Source organism: Cryptotermes secundus, unplaced genomic scaffold, assembly GCF_002891405.2.
Source record: "Cryptotermes secundus unplaced genomic scaffold, Csec_1.0 scaffold899, whole genome shotgun sequence".
NCBI classification, from domain to species: domain Eukaryota; kingdom Metazoa; phylum Arthropoda; class Insecta; order Blattodea; family Kalotermitidae; genus Cryptotermes; species Cryptotermes secundus.
Window position 1 is genome coordinate 936,952 of NW_019731283.1, and position 15,749 is coordinate 952,700.

At 36.4% G+C, this 15,749-nt stretch overlaps 1 protein-coding gene across 3 annotated transcripts; it reads right to left on the reverse strand.

Moving 5' to 3' along the window:
• Positions 1-486: 486 nt before the first annotated feature.
• On the reverse strand, positions 487-15,525 carry LOC111866918 (cilia- and flagella-associated protein 206). 3 transcript variants are annotated; one of them, XM_033752479.1, is made up of 12 exons: positions 15,367-15,525; positions 14,807-14,961; positions 13,157-13,520; positions 11,944-12,102; positions 10,896-11,193; positions 8,812-8,941; positions 7,812-7,916; positions 5,827-6,000; positions 4,599-4,747; positions 3,565-3,663; positions 2,529-2,664; positions 487-1,668 (listed from the first exon to the last, which is right to left on the reverse strand). In XM_033752479.1, the coding sequence occupies exons 2-12, from the start codon at positions 14,915-14,917 to the stop codon at positions 1,513-1,515; spliced, it is 1,881 nt and encodes a 626-aa protein (XP_033608370.1). In that variant the 5' UTR covers positions 14,918-14,961; positions 15,367-15,525; the 3' UTR covers positions 487-1,512. The 3 variants fall into 3 exon arrangements, 2 of the variants coding, with proteins under 2 accessions (XP_033608370.1, XP_033608369.1); XM_033752478.1 differs by lacking the exon at positions 15,367-15,525 and having other exon boundaries at positions 14,807-15,079; XR_004513281.1 differs by lacking the exons at positions 487-1,668; positions 15,367-15,525 and having other exon boundaries at positions 2,576-2,664; positions 3,458-3,663; positions 14,807-15,079.
• Between the last annotated feature and the right edge of the window lie 224 nt (positions 15,526-15,749).

Sequence of the window (15,749 nt, forward strand, 5' to 3'; positions counted from 1 at the left end):
TAGGGAGACCCAAGTTATTCCCATGTGCATTTTGATCCAGTCTGCATGTATTGATAGCATAGTAGTCATATAAACTCTTATTTTCCTAATACGCAAGCTTGACTCAGCATGCAGTGCAGTAATTTGACATGCATAGAGAGACACCTGAAGATGGCACATTAGTGCTGAAACGTGTGTAAAAGTGAAGAGAAAGGTGAAATTAAATAAAAAGTGTGCACTGTAAGACAGCATAAATACACATCATGGACATGAACCAGTGTAACAGGACGCTAAAATATAACACTGGTGTTCTCTCTTCACCTCCTTAGTTCTCCCTTGTAGATGAAAGATTGGGCAGAACTGCATAGTAGACTTAAATAAATGTGAATTTAAATTATTATGCCATTGAAGTTGGCTTGTATGTGGCGGAATCCTGCATGTGGTAGTCAGATATAATTGTGTCCATGACAACTCGCTTCCAGTATGTCGAAAATGTTTACATATGTGCACAAATATTCATCAGGGATCAGAAATTTAATCCTGGGATTTATCTGTTCTGTCCTTTTCATTTTATGTTGTCAGTTCATGGTACAGCATTTCCTATGATTAGTGGATGGTTATTCAGCTGTTCAACAATTGCCCTGTTAAGAGAAACTAAAACTTAATCATCATCGCAGAAAAGCCTGCAATCTGCCCTATCTTGGCAAAGGTTCATGTTTATGTAAGCTCTTCAAATAATCCACAGCCAGTGAAATCCCTGTTTCATGATTTTCAGTGGGAATGGCTTTTCATACACTAAATTAGGTTTTCTCTGAATGGTGGTTATATGTGGTTACATTAAGAAAGATTTTGTCCTCTAAGACTAACTGTACATAATTATAATAAAATTGTTTTTTATATAACAAGTAGTTTCCATAATACTATCTAATTTTGACATGAAATAAGCAGAAACTGTATGTATACAAATAAATACAGTTAAGTAATATATTAGCCTCTATAATTATTTAATGACATGAAATAAACAATGGCTCTGCAAAGCTGATTTTGGATACAGAAAACCTGTTGTCTTTACCACAGTTGCATTAAGCTGAGCTAAAGTACAGTTAATACAGTGAATAGGCTAGGAGTTGAATGACCAAGGAATCAATGTTCAATATCTGGCAGTGGGAAGGAATTTTTCTCTATAGCATCCAGACTGGCTCACCCAGCCTCCTATGTAGTGGGTACTGGAGGCTGTTTCCATGGGAATGAAGTAGTGTGGCATGAAGAAGACCACTCACTGCCATCTATTGCTGAGGATGAGAATCGTGTTGCTATACCTCCACTCCCTGACATATCTTCACAGCATGGTGCTTAATTAATTATGTACAGGGAAACCTTTACCTTTAAACAGTTTTTCTTAGGAATACATGTTTATTGACAGAAGCTTCATGGATGACAAAACTTACAAAAAATATTGTAATACAAGATTAAAGTTTTTAAAAATTTAAATGTGAGTACAAACTACTTGTCATCTATGCATCTGTGAAGACCTTAAATGAACATTTGGAGTTCTGGGATATTAAATTTTCTGTCCTGTATTGTCTGGACCTCTTGGCTCTTTGATGGCTTTGCTTGTAATCCAATGGTCATCTTTTGATAGCTGGGTTCTGTTTGCACCGATTTAGTCTTGCACTTTAGTATGTTTGCCTGTTGACATAAAGTGGAACATTGCTCTTCTTATGTACTTACAAGCCTCTCAAATAAACTTCACTTTAATATCAGCACTGATGTTGAGCAAAATAAAAGGTAAATTCTTATAAGAAACTTTAAACTCTACCTATTCATGCTTGTTGGCTGTTTGGCACAACTTTCATGGTCAAATTGTAGACTCTAATTTGTTCACCTTAAAACTGGTAACCAGCCTGATGTGTGTGTGTGTACCAATGTCAACTGCTTACATGTGAGTGTTATTTATCCCTGTTTGGTACTTAGTAAGTTAGCTCAAGTGGGATGCTTTAATTTGTACTGATTTTGAAACCTAGCAAGTTATTGAGTATCCTGATTACAATATCCTGTGGCTTTTATCAGTCTTTCAGGTGAATGCCAGAATATCCTGAAGTAGCAGTTACTGTGTTCTCCATGCTTTCCAATTAATCATTCAAAGCTTATGTAATCTCTGCATCCAACACAGTATCATCGAATATGTCTGTTGTGCCCATTGCTTCTAGGAAAATGAATTGCTATTGCTGCCATTTATTTATTTCTTTGTGGTTTATTTAATGATTCTGTAAGTAGCTCAGAGCGCATAGCATCAACTGATAGGTTGATAAGAGAATAATGAAGCAAAAGAATATGGAAGGAAGCAGTCACTGCCTTACTGAAGGGACTGTGGAAAACCACGAAATACTCCTGTGTCCTGGCTGAGATCTGAACTGAACACCTTAATACAAGTCAGAAGTTTTATTGATTGAGCCAGCGTGTTTGGTGCGTGTCCAGTGTTACTCCGTGGAGAGAATTACAGTTAAAAAGCAAGAAAGTATAGTTTAATGTAATAATTATTGACTCACAAGTTTTATGGCATCTCTTTTGAGGTCCCATTCATTCCATCGGTATGTTGGATCAATGTGACTTGGGGTTGGATGCACTTCAGTTTGTATCTCACTGTTGCGCTTAATTATGGGCTCTGGTTTTTTGATAGGCAACCTGAAATAGTATGGTGACCATTATGATTATTAACATTCTTAACATTTCCCTTATTTTGACTGTGATCTCAAGATGGTCTTCATAGTAACCTGACAGATCTTCAAATGAAGCATGCAAAATGGTCTGTCACCTTAAAGATGAATATTTTAAAGTATTTTTCTTCTCGTAGTTCTCATCGTCACTTCAAATGAGAACAAGGCAACAAACTATCAGTTCATTAATTCAGCAGCACAAATTTGTCCCGTAGCTTACTCGAAATGTTTGTTATATAGCGTGAAAGAAAACTGTCTCTTGTCTGCGGATGAGTTCTATCTTCGGGATATAATGCTGTGTAGTCATGCAAGAAGGCAGAGCTCTTCATAACCACCACTTTGGAAACTCAGATCCTGCATGAGCATCTCTTACCAGTGTTTTTAAAATCGCTGGTACAAAATATGTGTAATATTTGCAAGCATAACTTTCATTATCTCACCAAATCCTACTAATGTTATGACCACAGTTAGTTCAGAGATGTTGTAAGAAATACCCTCAAAATTATCACAGTTTTGCTGTAGGTATACTTAACTTGTTTAACAAATAAACAGTTTTGGAAACTAGATGGGAGTCAGAACAGGCTTATGGCAGGTTTTATGGTGATGTTTAAGTAACATAGTAGCACAGGCCTACAAGATAGACTATGTTAATTTTAGACTTTCACTAATGCTGGAATTCCTTATATGAAAATTCAGTCAGCTGAATGAGTTTTTATATGTGCATGCAGATGAGCAGTCAGAAGTAACAGATAGTTACTCACTTTTAAGATGCCCAGAGTATTTATTTATTTTATTTATGAATTGCTTCTGCTTTTGCTGGATGTGTGATAGTGTGGAAATGACAGGTCTGAGCATGAAGTGTACTTACTCCGCTGTCACACATCCAGCTGCCACTTGTTCTTGAAGCTGTAGTAGGTTGATAAGTTCTGGCTTCTTTTTCATCAGATTCAGTAGTGACATCACATACCTGTTTGAATAGTGTTATATTAACTGCTGGGTTTATTGTCAGTCTTGCTGGTAATAGTAAGTGACCTTAGAGAAAATGGTGCTTGAATTGTGAAAACAGGTTTGTGACTTTGTATATCACAGTTCATACTTATGAGGCCTGGACATGGGCCATTCTGGTAGGTTTTTCAAGGCCCTTTTCAATCTCCTCCCAAGAAAATGCAAGGGTCTTAATTATCCCATGGCCACGTCCATTCATATCCTTTCCAATCTATTATTTGCGTATCATTTGCTGGTGTACAATCTGGGCTATTGAAAGCATTAAATGAACAAAATGAATGAAATACATAATGAATTACACATCTTATAATGTGATATTCAGCTCCAGCAGTAAACTCTTTGTAGGAATTTGACTGCTGTTTGAAAACAAAGTGCCAAGGCAGGATGATGAGATTCTGAACATGAAAAGTAAGTGGAATTTTGTTTCTTTAAAACATTTAATGGAAGTTATCAGATTTGAGATTTTTTCCAAGTCTTCTCTGTCCTTCACTTTCAAGTGAAAACTTTGTAGTGTTGATGTTACCATAATTTGAAGCTCTTGTTCAACCGTAGTTGGAGACATTACCTTGTAGATGTTCATACTCAGAACTGGAGCCTCTCAGCGTTGCCAGGCAGTGGGTGGTTTGAAAGTCGACCATGAATAGCAAGTAGGTATGGAGAAGTGATTATGGCTAGGTTAGGGGCATTTTAGTATCAGAAATAAACAGGAAACATTACATTATATATTTATATTAGGTACAAACTGTGCATATAAAACCCATTATAAATCATTTCTGCTTTTGCACTCGTTACAGAAAATGGAAGCTACTCAAAATAATGGCCAGAATATATCAACTAGGCCAAATCCTATGAGATGTAGTATAAGGAAAAATGAATCAATTGGATGTTAACACTTACTTGTCAGGATCTTGTCCAAATTCAGCTGCTGTGACAGGGGAAGAAAATGCGTAGTAATTACCTTTCCACTGGCACACCCCCATATTGGGGTTTCCTGGTATTAATGCTCCAAGACCTTCCACCAGTGACCATGCACAGAAGCCGAGGTACTTTGTCCAGAACACAAATATGGCAACATTATTGCATCTGTTTTTAGATGCTTCAACCCAGAAGTACATTAGTATACTAACATTCTTCCAAACATTAGGTTTCATTTTGGATTGCATCACTTAAAAGAAAAGCACAGTGGACCACATATTTGAAAAGTGCTGTAATATGGGGTGTGACTACATAATCTTGGTGGATATTTACCAAGATATCAGAGGAACACTGGTAAATATGTATGTGAGTACAGGGCATCACATCCTAAAAGTATTCAGTCCCCATCATGACAACTTCACTTCTCATGAACATATTAAAATTTACTTTTGGCAGATGGAAAATAAGTACAATTCTTAATTCATAGTAACAAGGCTACCAAAACTGGCAGTCATGTGTGAGATCAGTGTTCACCCCATGCTGTAGGCTTCCCAGGGTGAGTTCTGCACATGAATATCCTCTGCAGATGCTTGTGAATTCTAGACAAACTGATGTTTTGAGGGACAAAACAAAGTGAACTATACATGAAATTCCTGATGACAGATTAGCAGGAAAACTTATGTATTGTTTGGTGTAGAATCTTTCTGTGTTCTTTGTAAAATTAAGATTTATATAATTTTGTCTCTATGCCTGAAAATGAAACAAGTTTGGAGATAGTTGTAAGCAAAATATGTAGAGAGATCAGTGGACTGAAAAAAGGAGGAAGTTGTAGTATGTAACAGGAAGCTTCATAGTTTGTTCAGTTTATGTAGCATCATCATAGAAATTGAGATAGCAGGATAATAAATGGGATGATAACATTAAAATGGATCTTGGAGGGAAATGTATTTCAACTGAATTATAATGAGTCAAAACATGATCCAGTGGAGGACCTGTGATGATAATGAACTTTATGGGTTCCATAATAAAAGGGGATTTATTGAAGAGTTCAGTAGATTGCGCAGACAGAACTGTACCAGGAATTAAGTTAACCAGTTTTATCTTTAGAGTTTAATTCTATACAATAATTGCGTCTCAAATGACTGAACAACTTTATAGGAATTAAACAGGTTTTAACAGCTACAGCCAGAGTATGTCGCAGATTACTTACTTGCAGTGGTATTTTGTCAAAGTCTGTCACTTGTGCTGGGTATAGAACCTCACACTTAATCCCAGTTGAGTCAATCTTGAGGCCTGTGGTTGCCTTAAGCCGAGCTTCATCAGTGAGGACCTGTGTGTTACCAATCATTTGTTTCACAACCCCTTCGTCAGTGTACTCCAGCACCTGCACAATGAAGGCTGTATGAGTATTAAGGCTAATACTGATGTATTGCTAAGGATGAAACGGGCGCTAACTAGGGATGTTCAGTGATGGAAGTGCTGCTGTCCATAATGAGCAAGTTGGTTGAAGCACTACCACTTCTGACTTTTATTCAGGTGTGTGGTTGAAATCTTGGCTGAGGCACTGACTATCATGATAGGTTTTCTATGGTTACCATCAGTCCCTTCAGGTGAATGCTGGGAGTGTATCTTCAGTAGGCCATGACCACATCCTTCTTTCAAATTCACTTAATGTGATTATTTCATATTATTCTACACTAAATAACCATGGTTCTTGATACAGGATTGTTAAATAACCTACAATCCATCCATGCATGCTGTCCACAGTAATGGCAGTTATTCACTAGTATAACAAAAAGCCAACTGTTTGCAAGGAAATGTTGGAGATGTCTCAGCAGTGTTAATCACTCAATGATGGAGATCCATAAGACTGATTACTGTTAACTCAAAGACCCTCTACTGAGCCATTTCTCTTCTGTCTACGTCAGTGTACATAATTCCCTGGACATAAATTTTGATATTGCCTTCCCTTGTCCACAAGGACATCAGGAAATTTCCTCAAAAATATTATGTATATGCTCTATTTCTCACAGTTGAGTCACATGTCCAGCACATTTTAACTTGTTTTATGCACATGTGATAATGCTAGAATGAGGAATGCAATCACAGACTTTCTTATTATGTAATTTCATCTATAACTATGTAATTTATATTATTTTTCTTAGCATTTTATTTTCAAATACATAAAATTTGCATTTTTCCTCACTGTAAGAGACTGTGTTTTGCAGTCACAAAATAACAGATAAAACTTATCTAGGTATCCTATTCTTTAGTGAACAGGAAAGTTGACAAGTCAGTAGCAGGCATTTAACTTCATAATAACAAGAATATCCTTCCTGACTTCTTGAAGCTATTTTATTATTCCTTTACTTTTCTTGGTTTAAAAAGAAATTAAAGGCTGCAATTATGTTCATTATTTTGTAAAGGTAAAAGGTTAAGTTGTCCCTATGCTTAATTAATTTAGCACCACACCATGAAGATTTATGGAGGAATGCAGATATAGGTCCACCATTCTTGACCTCAGAATTAGATGGAGGTGAGTAGACAGCTTCATGCCCCTTCCACTTTATCCCTGGGGAAAGAGCCTGGTTCTCATAGGATACAAGCCTGGGCAGCCCCATAGCTGGTCTGGATGCTGTTGAGTAGAGAAAAATCTCCTACCCCGCCAGGATTTGAACCCCAGCAGACCAGCCTGTAGCCGGTCACTATACTGACTGAGCTATATTTTGTATGGACGTGAAATATGCTCTAGCTGTGAAGAAAGAATACAAATTGAATGCATTTTAAAACGTAAGTGCCAGGGAGAATATTTGGATCTAAGACATGAACTAATACCATAATGGAAAAATGTTTTAATAAGGGAATCTGTGGCTCTTACTCATCATTTTATATTACTGTTTGGATTAAATGGAAGATTGAAATGAGTGGAACATACATCAGCATGGGGAAAACAATAAGCATTTTGTGTTTAATCTCTCCTAGCCAATTTTGGAATATGTTTTGAGGATAACACTGAAATGGACCTTAAGAATATATTGGGTTAGGTTTGGGTTCTGTGGTGAACATTCATAACAGTAAAGAAACTTCAGACTTCATAACAAGAACTTTTGTGAAGAGCTGAATAATTATCAACTACTCAGGAATAACCATGTAGTAAAGGGTTGGGTTTGTTGTATCTGCAGGCTGTTGCCACACCTGTAAATACTTCTGCAGGTTCCAAGCTAGGTTGTTTATGTTGCTGAGAAACACCATCTCCTCTTGTAGACTGGTCCAGATCTGTGACAAATGTATAAATTGTGGCTGAAACAAAATAATTAGTTAGATTTGTCATCAGTTTGCCATTAACATTTGAAAATGCAAAGCTTGTTATGAGAAAAAGTGAGAAGCATTGATACATGTTTCAGAAAATTCTAAACTGTTACTGTATTTCATATCAGTCTGAACAAGCTGCAGTAGTTTGTCATTAAAGTGACTGATCAGCTGGATGATAGGCAAGGACAGGATATTTTCTTTCATTACCATTTCCAGCCCAGATTTGAGGTCTATCCAGCTCTCTGTCTGATGGATATCAGGATAAATTTGCCAGTGCATGAAGCTGACTACTCTGCTTAGCACTGGAAACTTTATCCTTGTGAATGAGTATGCATTGTGATATTTTAACCCTTCAAGTATCCTTGGTAACATTGCATATCCATTTAAAAATGAATGCACCGTGTTACCTTCCAGTTTACTCTGTCATACTTGTTTGCTAGAACAATTATTTTACACTATTAATGTTTAGATAACTGACATGTTGTCATCCTATGTTTGTGTTTTTTATTACACAATAAACTCAGAAGTAAAGAATATTGTCATTTCAGTGGGAAATGTTTGCAGTAAGGCATCTGATCATGAATCAGGAGACACTGAATTAGTCTTTAGATAATTTGGCCGTATTTCTGTCATCAGATTAAAATAATATAGTGCAAGAGGATTTTATCTTGGAGGGGGAGCAAGGGAAATTGCTCATAAACTTTTTTACACTGATTAAGGTAATCCATATTTACTGAGCCCTGTAGAGTATTCAGGATAGTAAAATATTTTTTTTAACAATTTTATTCTTCAGATGCCTGGTTCCCACTTCCTCATATGTTTCCCATTAGAACACTCCTCTGTGTTAATGAATACCACATTATAACATATACAGATGACTTACATAAACCTGTATAGTTGGTATGGCAGTCCTGAACCTGACAGTCTCATGAATGTTGGTTAGCCTCAGCTTCAGTTTATCCAGTAATTCTGCCAACACTTGCTTTGAAGTCACAACTTCCATGAGCAACTTCCTGCAATATACAGAGTCTATAGTTAATTAAGTAATCCTTGTCAGATTTGTGCTCCTTATGGTGGTGAATATGAAGACCACTGTCAACTGGGATGTGGTGCCATATAGTCTGGTCCCTGTAGGTGAAGGCACCAGGTTCCTTCAAAACGTTCGTTTCTTCCCCCCCCCCTTGGCACTACAGCCCCAGTGGGCCTAGGCCTACCTCCATGAACTTCTCCGTTCACTTCGGTTTTTCTAGATCTTACACATTCGGTAGGACTCCTTGGGCGGGTGATCAGCTCGTCGCAAGGCCTCTACCTATAGAAAAACACAGAAAAACGCACACACACAAACTAAACATCCATGCCCTGAGTGGGATTCGAACCCACGATCCCGGTTTCCAAGCGAGCGAAGACAGTACATGCCTTACAACGTTCATATTCATCATTTATTCACATTCTGTAGGTCCTAACTTGGTTACAGAACCATGGATATGGAAATTGTCAGAAAAAATCATAAAATGTTTGAATGAATAATACACAGAGTCACAAATACATGTAATTATACATAAAATCAGGTATAGTAATTATTTTAGTTAAAATCACAGTCAAAATATTCATCTAAGGATAAAATAAATTGGAAGGAAAAAATATTTTTAGGGCCGGTTTAAATCAGCTCATGTCATTGCTTAGGCCTTTTGTATCAGGTGGAAGATGATTAAAAATCCTAAGCCTTGTGATGATAAGTGAGGAGCTATTTCAAGGAAATAGCGGCTCCGGTCTAGAAAACCAAAATTAATGGCCGTGGGGATTCATTGCACTGACCACGTGATACCCTCTATCCGCAAAAGTTGGCACTAAACTTTGCTGACAAGTGGCGGTTGCTCCATCGGTATAGTTCGCTTGCGGACTAAAATCACAGAGTTTGTTTTGTTTAATTCCATAATAGTATGCCCCCCTTTGATAAACTGACAAACTTGATGTTGGTAGGTGTGAATTCATACTATATCTAGTATTTATACTGTGAATCTCTTGGTTAAATTTATATTGGTCTTTATTTTTTAAAACAAAGAATAATAAGATATATATTGTGAATGTAGAAGTAAGATCTTTAGTTTTTGCATTTATTATAATTCTGATTATACACTTTTGGATTTTGAACATATTAATACTGTGGGGCAAATTACCCCCAATATTAGACCATATGTCATAACTGAATATACATAAGAAAAATAAATCTTCCTTAGAGTTTTCTTTGATATAAGATCCTTTATAATCCTAACAGCATAATAGGCAGAACTTAGTTTAGTTACCAATTGATCAGTATGTAATTTCTATGACAATGTTTCATCAATAATTAGATCAAGAAACTTAGTGCTTAAAGTGTTATTAATATGCTTATTTCTATAGCGTATTGTTATATTATTTTCTAACCAATTTTTAGTCTTAAAATGTACATAATGAGCTTTTTTAAATGTGTTTGTTCTGTTCTACCTAACTGTATGGCCTGACATCCCACAAGACAGCAATCTTTAATTAATCCATATTCTCCAATGTTGTTACTGTAGTTAAATGCCTAGAAAGAACATAGATATACAAGGCTTGAAAATGAAATAATCAGGCTAGTTCTCTGAAATAAAAATATTATTACTGTTGTTAGGAAGTGTGGTCATCTTTTGACCTCATTCTTACTTTCAAGTATTTCTGCCATGCCTGGAAATATTGCTGGAAATCTTTTTAAAAAAGTTTTTTTTCAGTGACAAAGCACCTAATGTTCAGTCACTAAGTTTGCTGTTAGAGAGAATGACACTCCTGGAACAATGTAATGTGAGACAAGATATGACAATTATTTATGATCAGCTGGGAAGGATGGAGAAAGGTAAATTTGTCAATTTTAATGTATTCCTGACCTGGAAGTAAAAAAGTAACAAGTCTGTGCCATAGCAGTGGGCCAGATTTCTTATTTATGACAAATACCTCAGGTAAACTTCCAGCTGTCGAGCTGTAGTCAATCCATCCCACACCATCTGCATTTGTTTTTTGGGGATTTTATGGAGCTTCTCAGCTTGATCTTTATCGCCTTCCTTTTCTGTTTTTTCGCCCACTGCTTCCTCCTCCACTTCCTGTACCCTGTACATGTGTTTAGGCTTATCAGGAATCCTCACACATTTCTCTACAGCTGTGGTGAGAACATTTACTCTGCCTAGCAATTTCTGAAGTTGTGATTCCAGTGAGGACTGCGTAGCAACAACTGCTTTCTGTAGCAGGTTGGGGACTGCAAAGAAAATCGGACAAAGTATTGTTTAAAAAAGGAAATAGATAATGAACATTCTTCAGAACTGTAGAAAGTTATAAAAATTTTAATTTTTAAGGTGTTTCCTTGTTAACTTGTACTCTTCTCCAAATATAATTAGAATGATCAAGTCAAGGAGGATAAGGTGGGCAGGTCATGTAGCACGAATGGGGGGCATCGAGGAATGCATATAGGATATTGGTGGGAAAGCCAGAAGGAAAGAGACCACAGGGAAGACCAAGGCGTATGTGGGTGGACAATATTAGAATGGATCTTAGAGAGATAGGATGGGATGGTTTGGATTGGATAGATCTGGCTCAGGATAGGGACCTGTGGAGGGCTCTTGTGAACACGGTAATGAACCTTCAGGTTCCATAAAATGCTGGGAAAAATTTGAGTAGCTGCAGAATTGGCAGCTCCTCCAGAAGGGCTCAGCTCCATGAGTGAGTAAGTAAGTAAGTAAGTAAGTTTTCCTATATTAAATGATCTGAAATTATATTTCTGTTCTTTTCACAAATTGTATTAAAATAAACACCATAAATGTTTTATAATAGGCGTTTTCAATTATAAGGAGTTATACAATTCTTTCATTGTCTGTCTGGATGGTAACAAAGACATTTTGCATGAAATTACTCTATAATAGCATGGGTGACAATTTAGCATTACTTGCTGCTGATCAATATTGCAAACTGGTTAATATTTAACACAGATTTAATATAATATAATACTTACGATCTTCAATGCCTTCACCACCCTTTTGGCAGTCACGATTAAAGAGGCGAATTCCAGTAGTGATCAGTGTGAGTTCTGTTATTTGCTGCTCCTTATACTTCCGGGACATTGCCATAAACTGGCTAAGTTCAGTGTGTGGAAACACACTTGATAAAACAGCTGAAGCAGAAGAGACATATCAACTCTAAACCTCTAGCGAAAGGTTTTTACTGAATAATAATATTTTCACATATTTAAGGGTGTGTGACTATAGGTGGGGTATGGATTGGATATTGGCTTTATTGAAAGAACTTGGAATTACAAGTAATTGCAGTGCCACTGCTAAACTCCACAATTTACAGATCACCACAGCACCTGCTAAGCCTTTTCTAGCCTGCTCTGTCTTCAACAGTTATTCCTTAGCAACGGCTTCTAACTGTGAAGAACCTTCAGCTTTACGGATTCTCGCAATTACTGTCTTTTGAATATTCCATAATTGAAATCATGTAAACTGTCAACTCAACTATAGTGCCATCTCTTCTCAGCCACCCTTGCAGAGCTCAACTCCACTGCCAACCCTCAACTAACTGGGTCCCAGGCTGGCAGGCATTTCACACCAACCTCCAAGTCTTCTCTTCACAGGCTGACTTTCAACTGACAACTGAACTCTTCCACTCACCAATCAATACTTTACTTCACTTCACTCAATTGAACTGCACTCAGCCAGCTTGGGGTCCTCGCTATATAGCTTTAAGTACTTAAAAATTCCTTAGTGTTTCGGAAGCTGAAGATTCGTCATCAGCACCACAAAATATTGGTACAGGACCATATTATGAGTCACTTTAAGACCTGTTGTATCATCCAACCAGCTTCTCCACTCTAAGAGCTCCTTTGCCATGGTCTTTCCTTAAGATTGTCTACTCGTAATTTTATTAATTTTAATTTTTTGCACCTGCAAGTTATGTGCCCCATCTATAATAACCTTCCTTGTTTAATCACCCTAACAGTCTGGCATAAAGAATGCTGAGCTTGAAGGTTTTGGATAAATTTTCTTGATATTCCTGTTAGTTAAGCCTCTTTATGTCTAACCATTGTGCCTGGTGCTTCATTAAAAATTAGCTATAATATACATTCTTCTTTTCAGAAGACCTAGCAATAGAGTCAAATTGAGGGTGAGAGGATAATATTAGTTTTGACTTCATATATGTCATGAATGGTTATATAATCAACTTGCCTCTGGCTTCTCTGAGGATGCTCGAATTAGTTGGGTTTCCGAGACCAGAGCTAGTGGCTGTTGTCACAACTATTTTGCGATACAATTTCTCAAGGTCCTCCTTTGTCTTGGCATGTGTCTCGATGATTTCCTTGATGAGAGGCATAGTTCGAAGCTTAATATTGGCTCGATTCTCGTTGATGATGTCATGTCGAGTTGCAAAGTTGGTATCAAAGTATACCTGCATCTGTATTGTGGCCAGAGAGGGAGAGCATTCCTCTGACAATTTCTGTACACAGACATCAACTAACAACTGAACATCATCTCTGGCCAGTGGGCGGTCAGAAATGAAACCATGTTCTGGGTTTAAAACCATTAACTTGATCTGCAATGACAAGAGTGTGGAAGTATATATTGCAAATTGAAATAATGACTTTTCCTACTGTGTGCATATTCTGGAAAGAGCCTGTTTATCAGAAGTATAATTACCTATTGCTGAGCCAACAGAAAAGTTTTATGGGCAATGGCATTACAGTTCATAAGAGCAAGGAGAAATTACATTTAATTTAATTGTGTCTGTGACTCATTTCTATGCAGATTTGAAATAATATGAAAGAATGTCACTTTACACAAACACACACACACACTCACTAGTGTGTAAATATGCATATGTTTAGTACACTGATTTCTCTCTAGAAAGGGTGGTGCCAATACTAAAATGTGATGATGTGTGGAGAAGATATTTTTTAAGTTATCAAGTAATTTCGTGTTTTATGAAGGTAAAATTCCTGTAAGGCATACCAATGCATACCATCGGAAAAGATGTACTGTATCTTTCTACAAATATCTATATTTGAATGCTTGATGGAGGTGTCAACCAGTTGCACTTGACACTCAACACCTCACACCTACTAACTTTCTGTATCAGGATATATTAAAAATTGTTAAGCTTTATATGTAATTGTGATAACAATGCCTGTGTTACATTGCTATTTTGTTGAAATTGTGTACTGTATTGATTGAGTTTAAGACAGCACAGGCATCTGTACATCTGATCCTGAAACGGCACAAGTAATAGCAACAAAGAAAGTAACAACAAAAACATGAAATGTTAAAATTCTTCTATTAAAAGTTTATATTATACGTAAATGTGGACTCGGCCAAGTTCCACAGACTTTTGGTAACCTGTCAAATAAAGAGAAATGAAAAAAATCTGTATATGAAGAGTAAAGCTCCTTCTGCATCACAGAACAGAATTAGTAATCCCCTCACTCTCAAATAGTGAGAGAAATTTTGAGTTATATTTTATATTGAAAATTACAGTTAAGTCCCCATTTAAGGTTTCTTTCGGGAGCAGTGGATTTGAATACTAAACTGAGGACAATATTAAGCAGAGGAAATTTAACATTTAGTTTATTGACTTTAAATAATTTCAATTGAATATTATATGAAGGAAAATCTTAAATCAGTGAATACTAAATGGAGATCTACTGCATTTATCAAGTTAATCATAAACCACACCTCCCCTTTCTCCTCAATATTTCTGGTCAAATATGGCAGGCATTAAGATGAAAAATGTTTTAATCACTGGCCCACTTGTAAACAGGCTTCATACATGGTCATCATTAATAATGGTGGGACACATTTCTGATGTCTTTTTAAGATCCTTACCACATAAGCTGCACAATTATCTGTAATGTTGATTCCCCTTGAAGCACATTCTCTGGTGATTTCCCGGATAATATTCTTAGTTACATTCTCAGTCTCAATTGCTTTCAGCATTTTAAATGTTTATTACAAGAACATGTACCAGTGTATGCTTGATACTGTGAAATGTAAGAGAACACTATATTAAACTCAGTGTGCCATAAGTCAGGAAACTTTGACGCAAAACAAATTATTACACATTAACAGAATTAAAAATTCTTATTTTTTTTGTAAACCCTTCAATTTTTCTTTTAATTTAAGAAATGCATATTTATATCACGGACATTTTCTCCAGTATGGGTAATTGTATTAAGATGTGCAAAAACGCAAGTTAAAGTACTATACTTAAGACACAGGAATACATCATTTGCAAGAAACAGTGATTTATCCACAGGCATCACAGATATCAGAACTAGCATAATTAACACAGTAATCAAACATGAAGGCATCTTGCATCTTAAAGTAAATAATTATATTTGGGACGAATTATTTGTGCAGTAGAAATTTCAGTTCTGGATATCGACCTTTGCTTCATGAAACCACAGAAACGCATTTGACACAATATTACTATTTTTTCACTGTTTCATAATCGTTTGTAAATTTATTCTTTTGCTGCAAATTAACTTCGGGATTGCGAAAAATGTTGTGTTTTCCTTATTTGATGTTTGTGCTTTACGCTGACTTTTAAGAATGGCGGATATTGATTAAACAAAGTAATCTTTATTGTTCATGCGCTATAATGCAACTACCTATTACATTTTGGTACTTGTATACTATCATTTATTAGTTTTTAATTTTGTACAGTGATTGGCAGTTTGTTTCATGGGTTCGTGGTTTATTTAATGCATTTGTGTTGATTTTGTTTGCCGTGTATGACACGTGTGTATCGGGGCGCGTGTCTTATGTT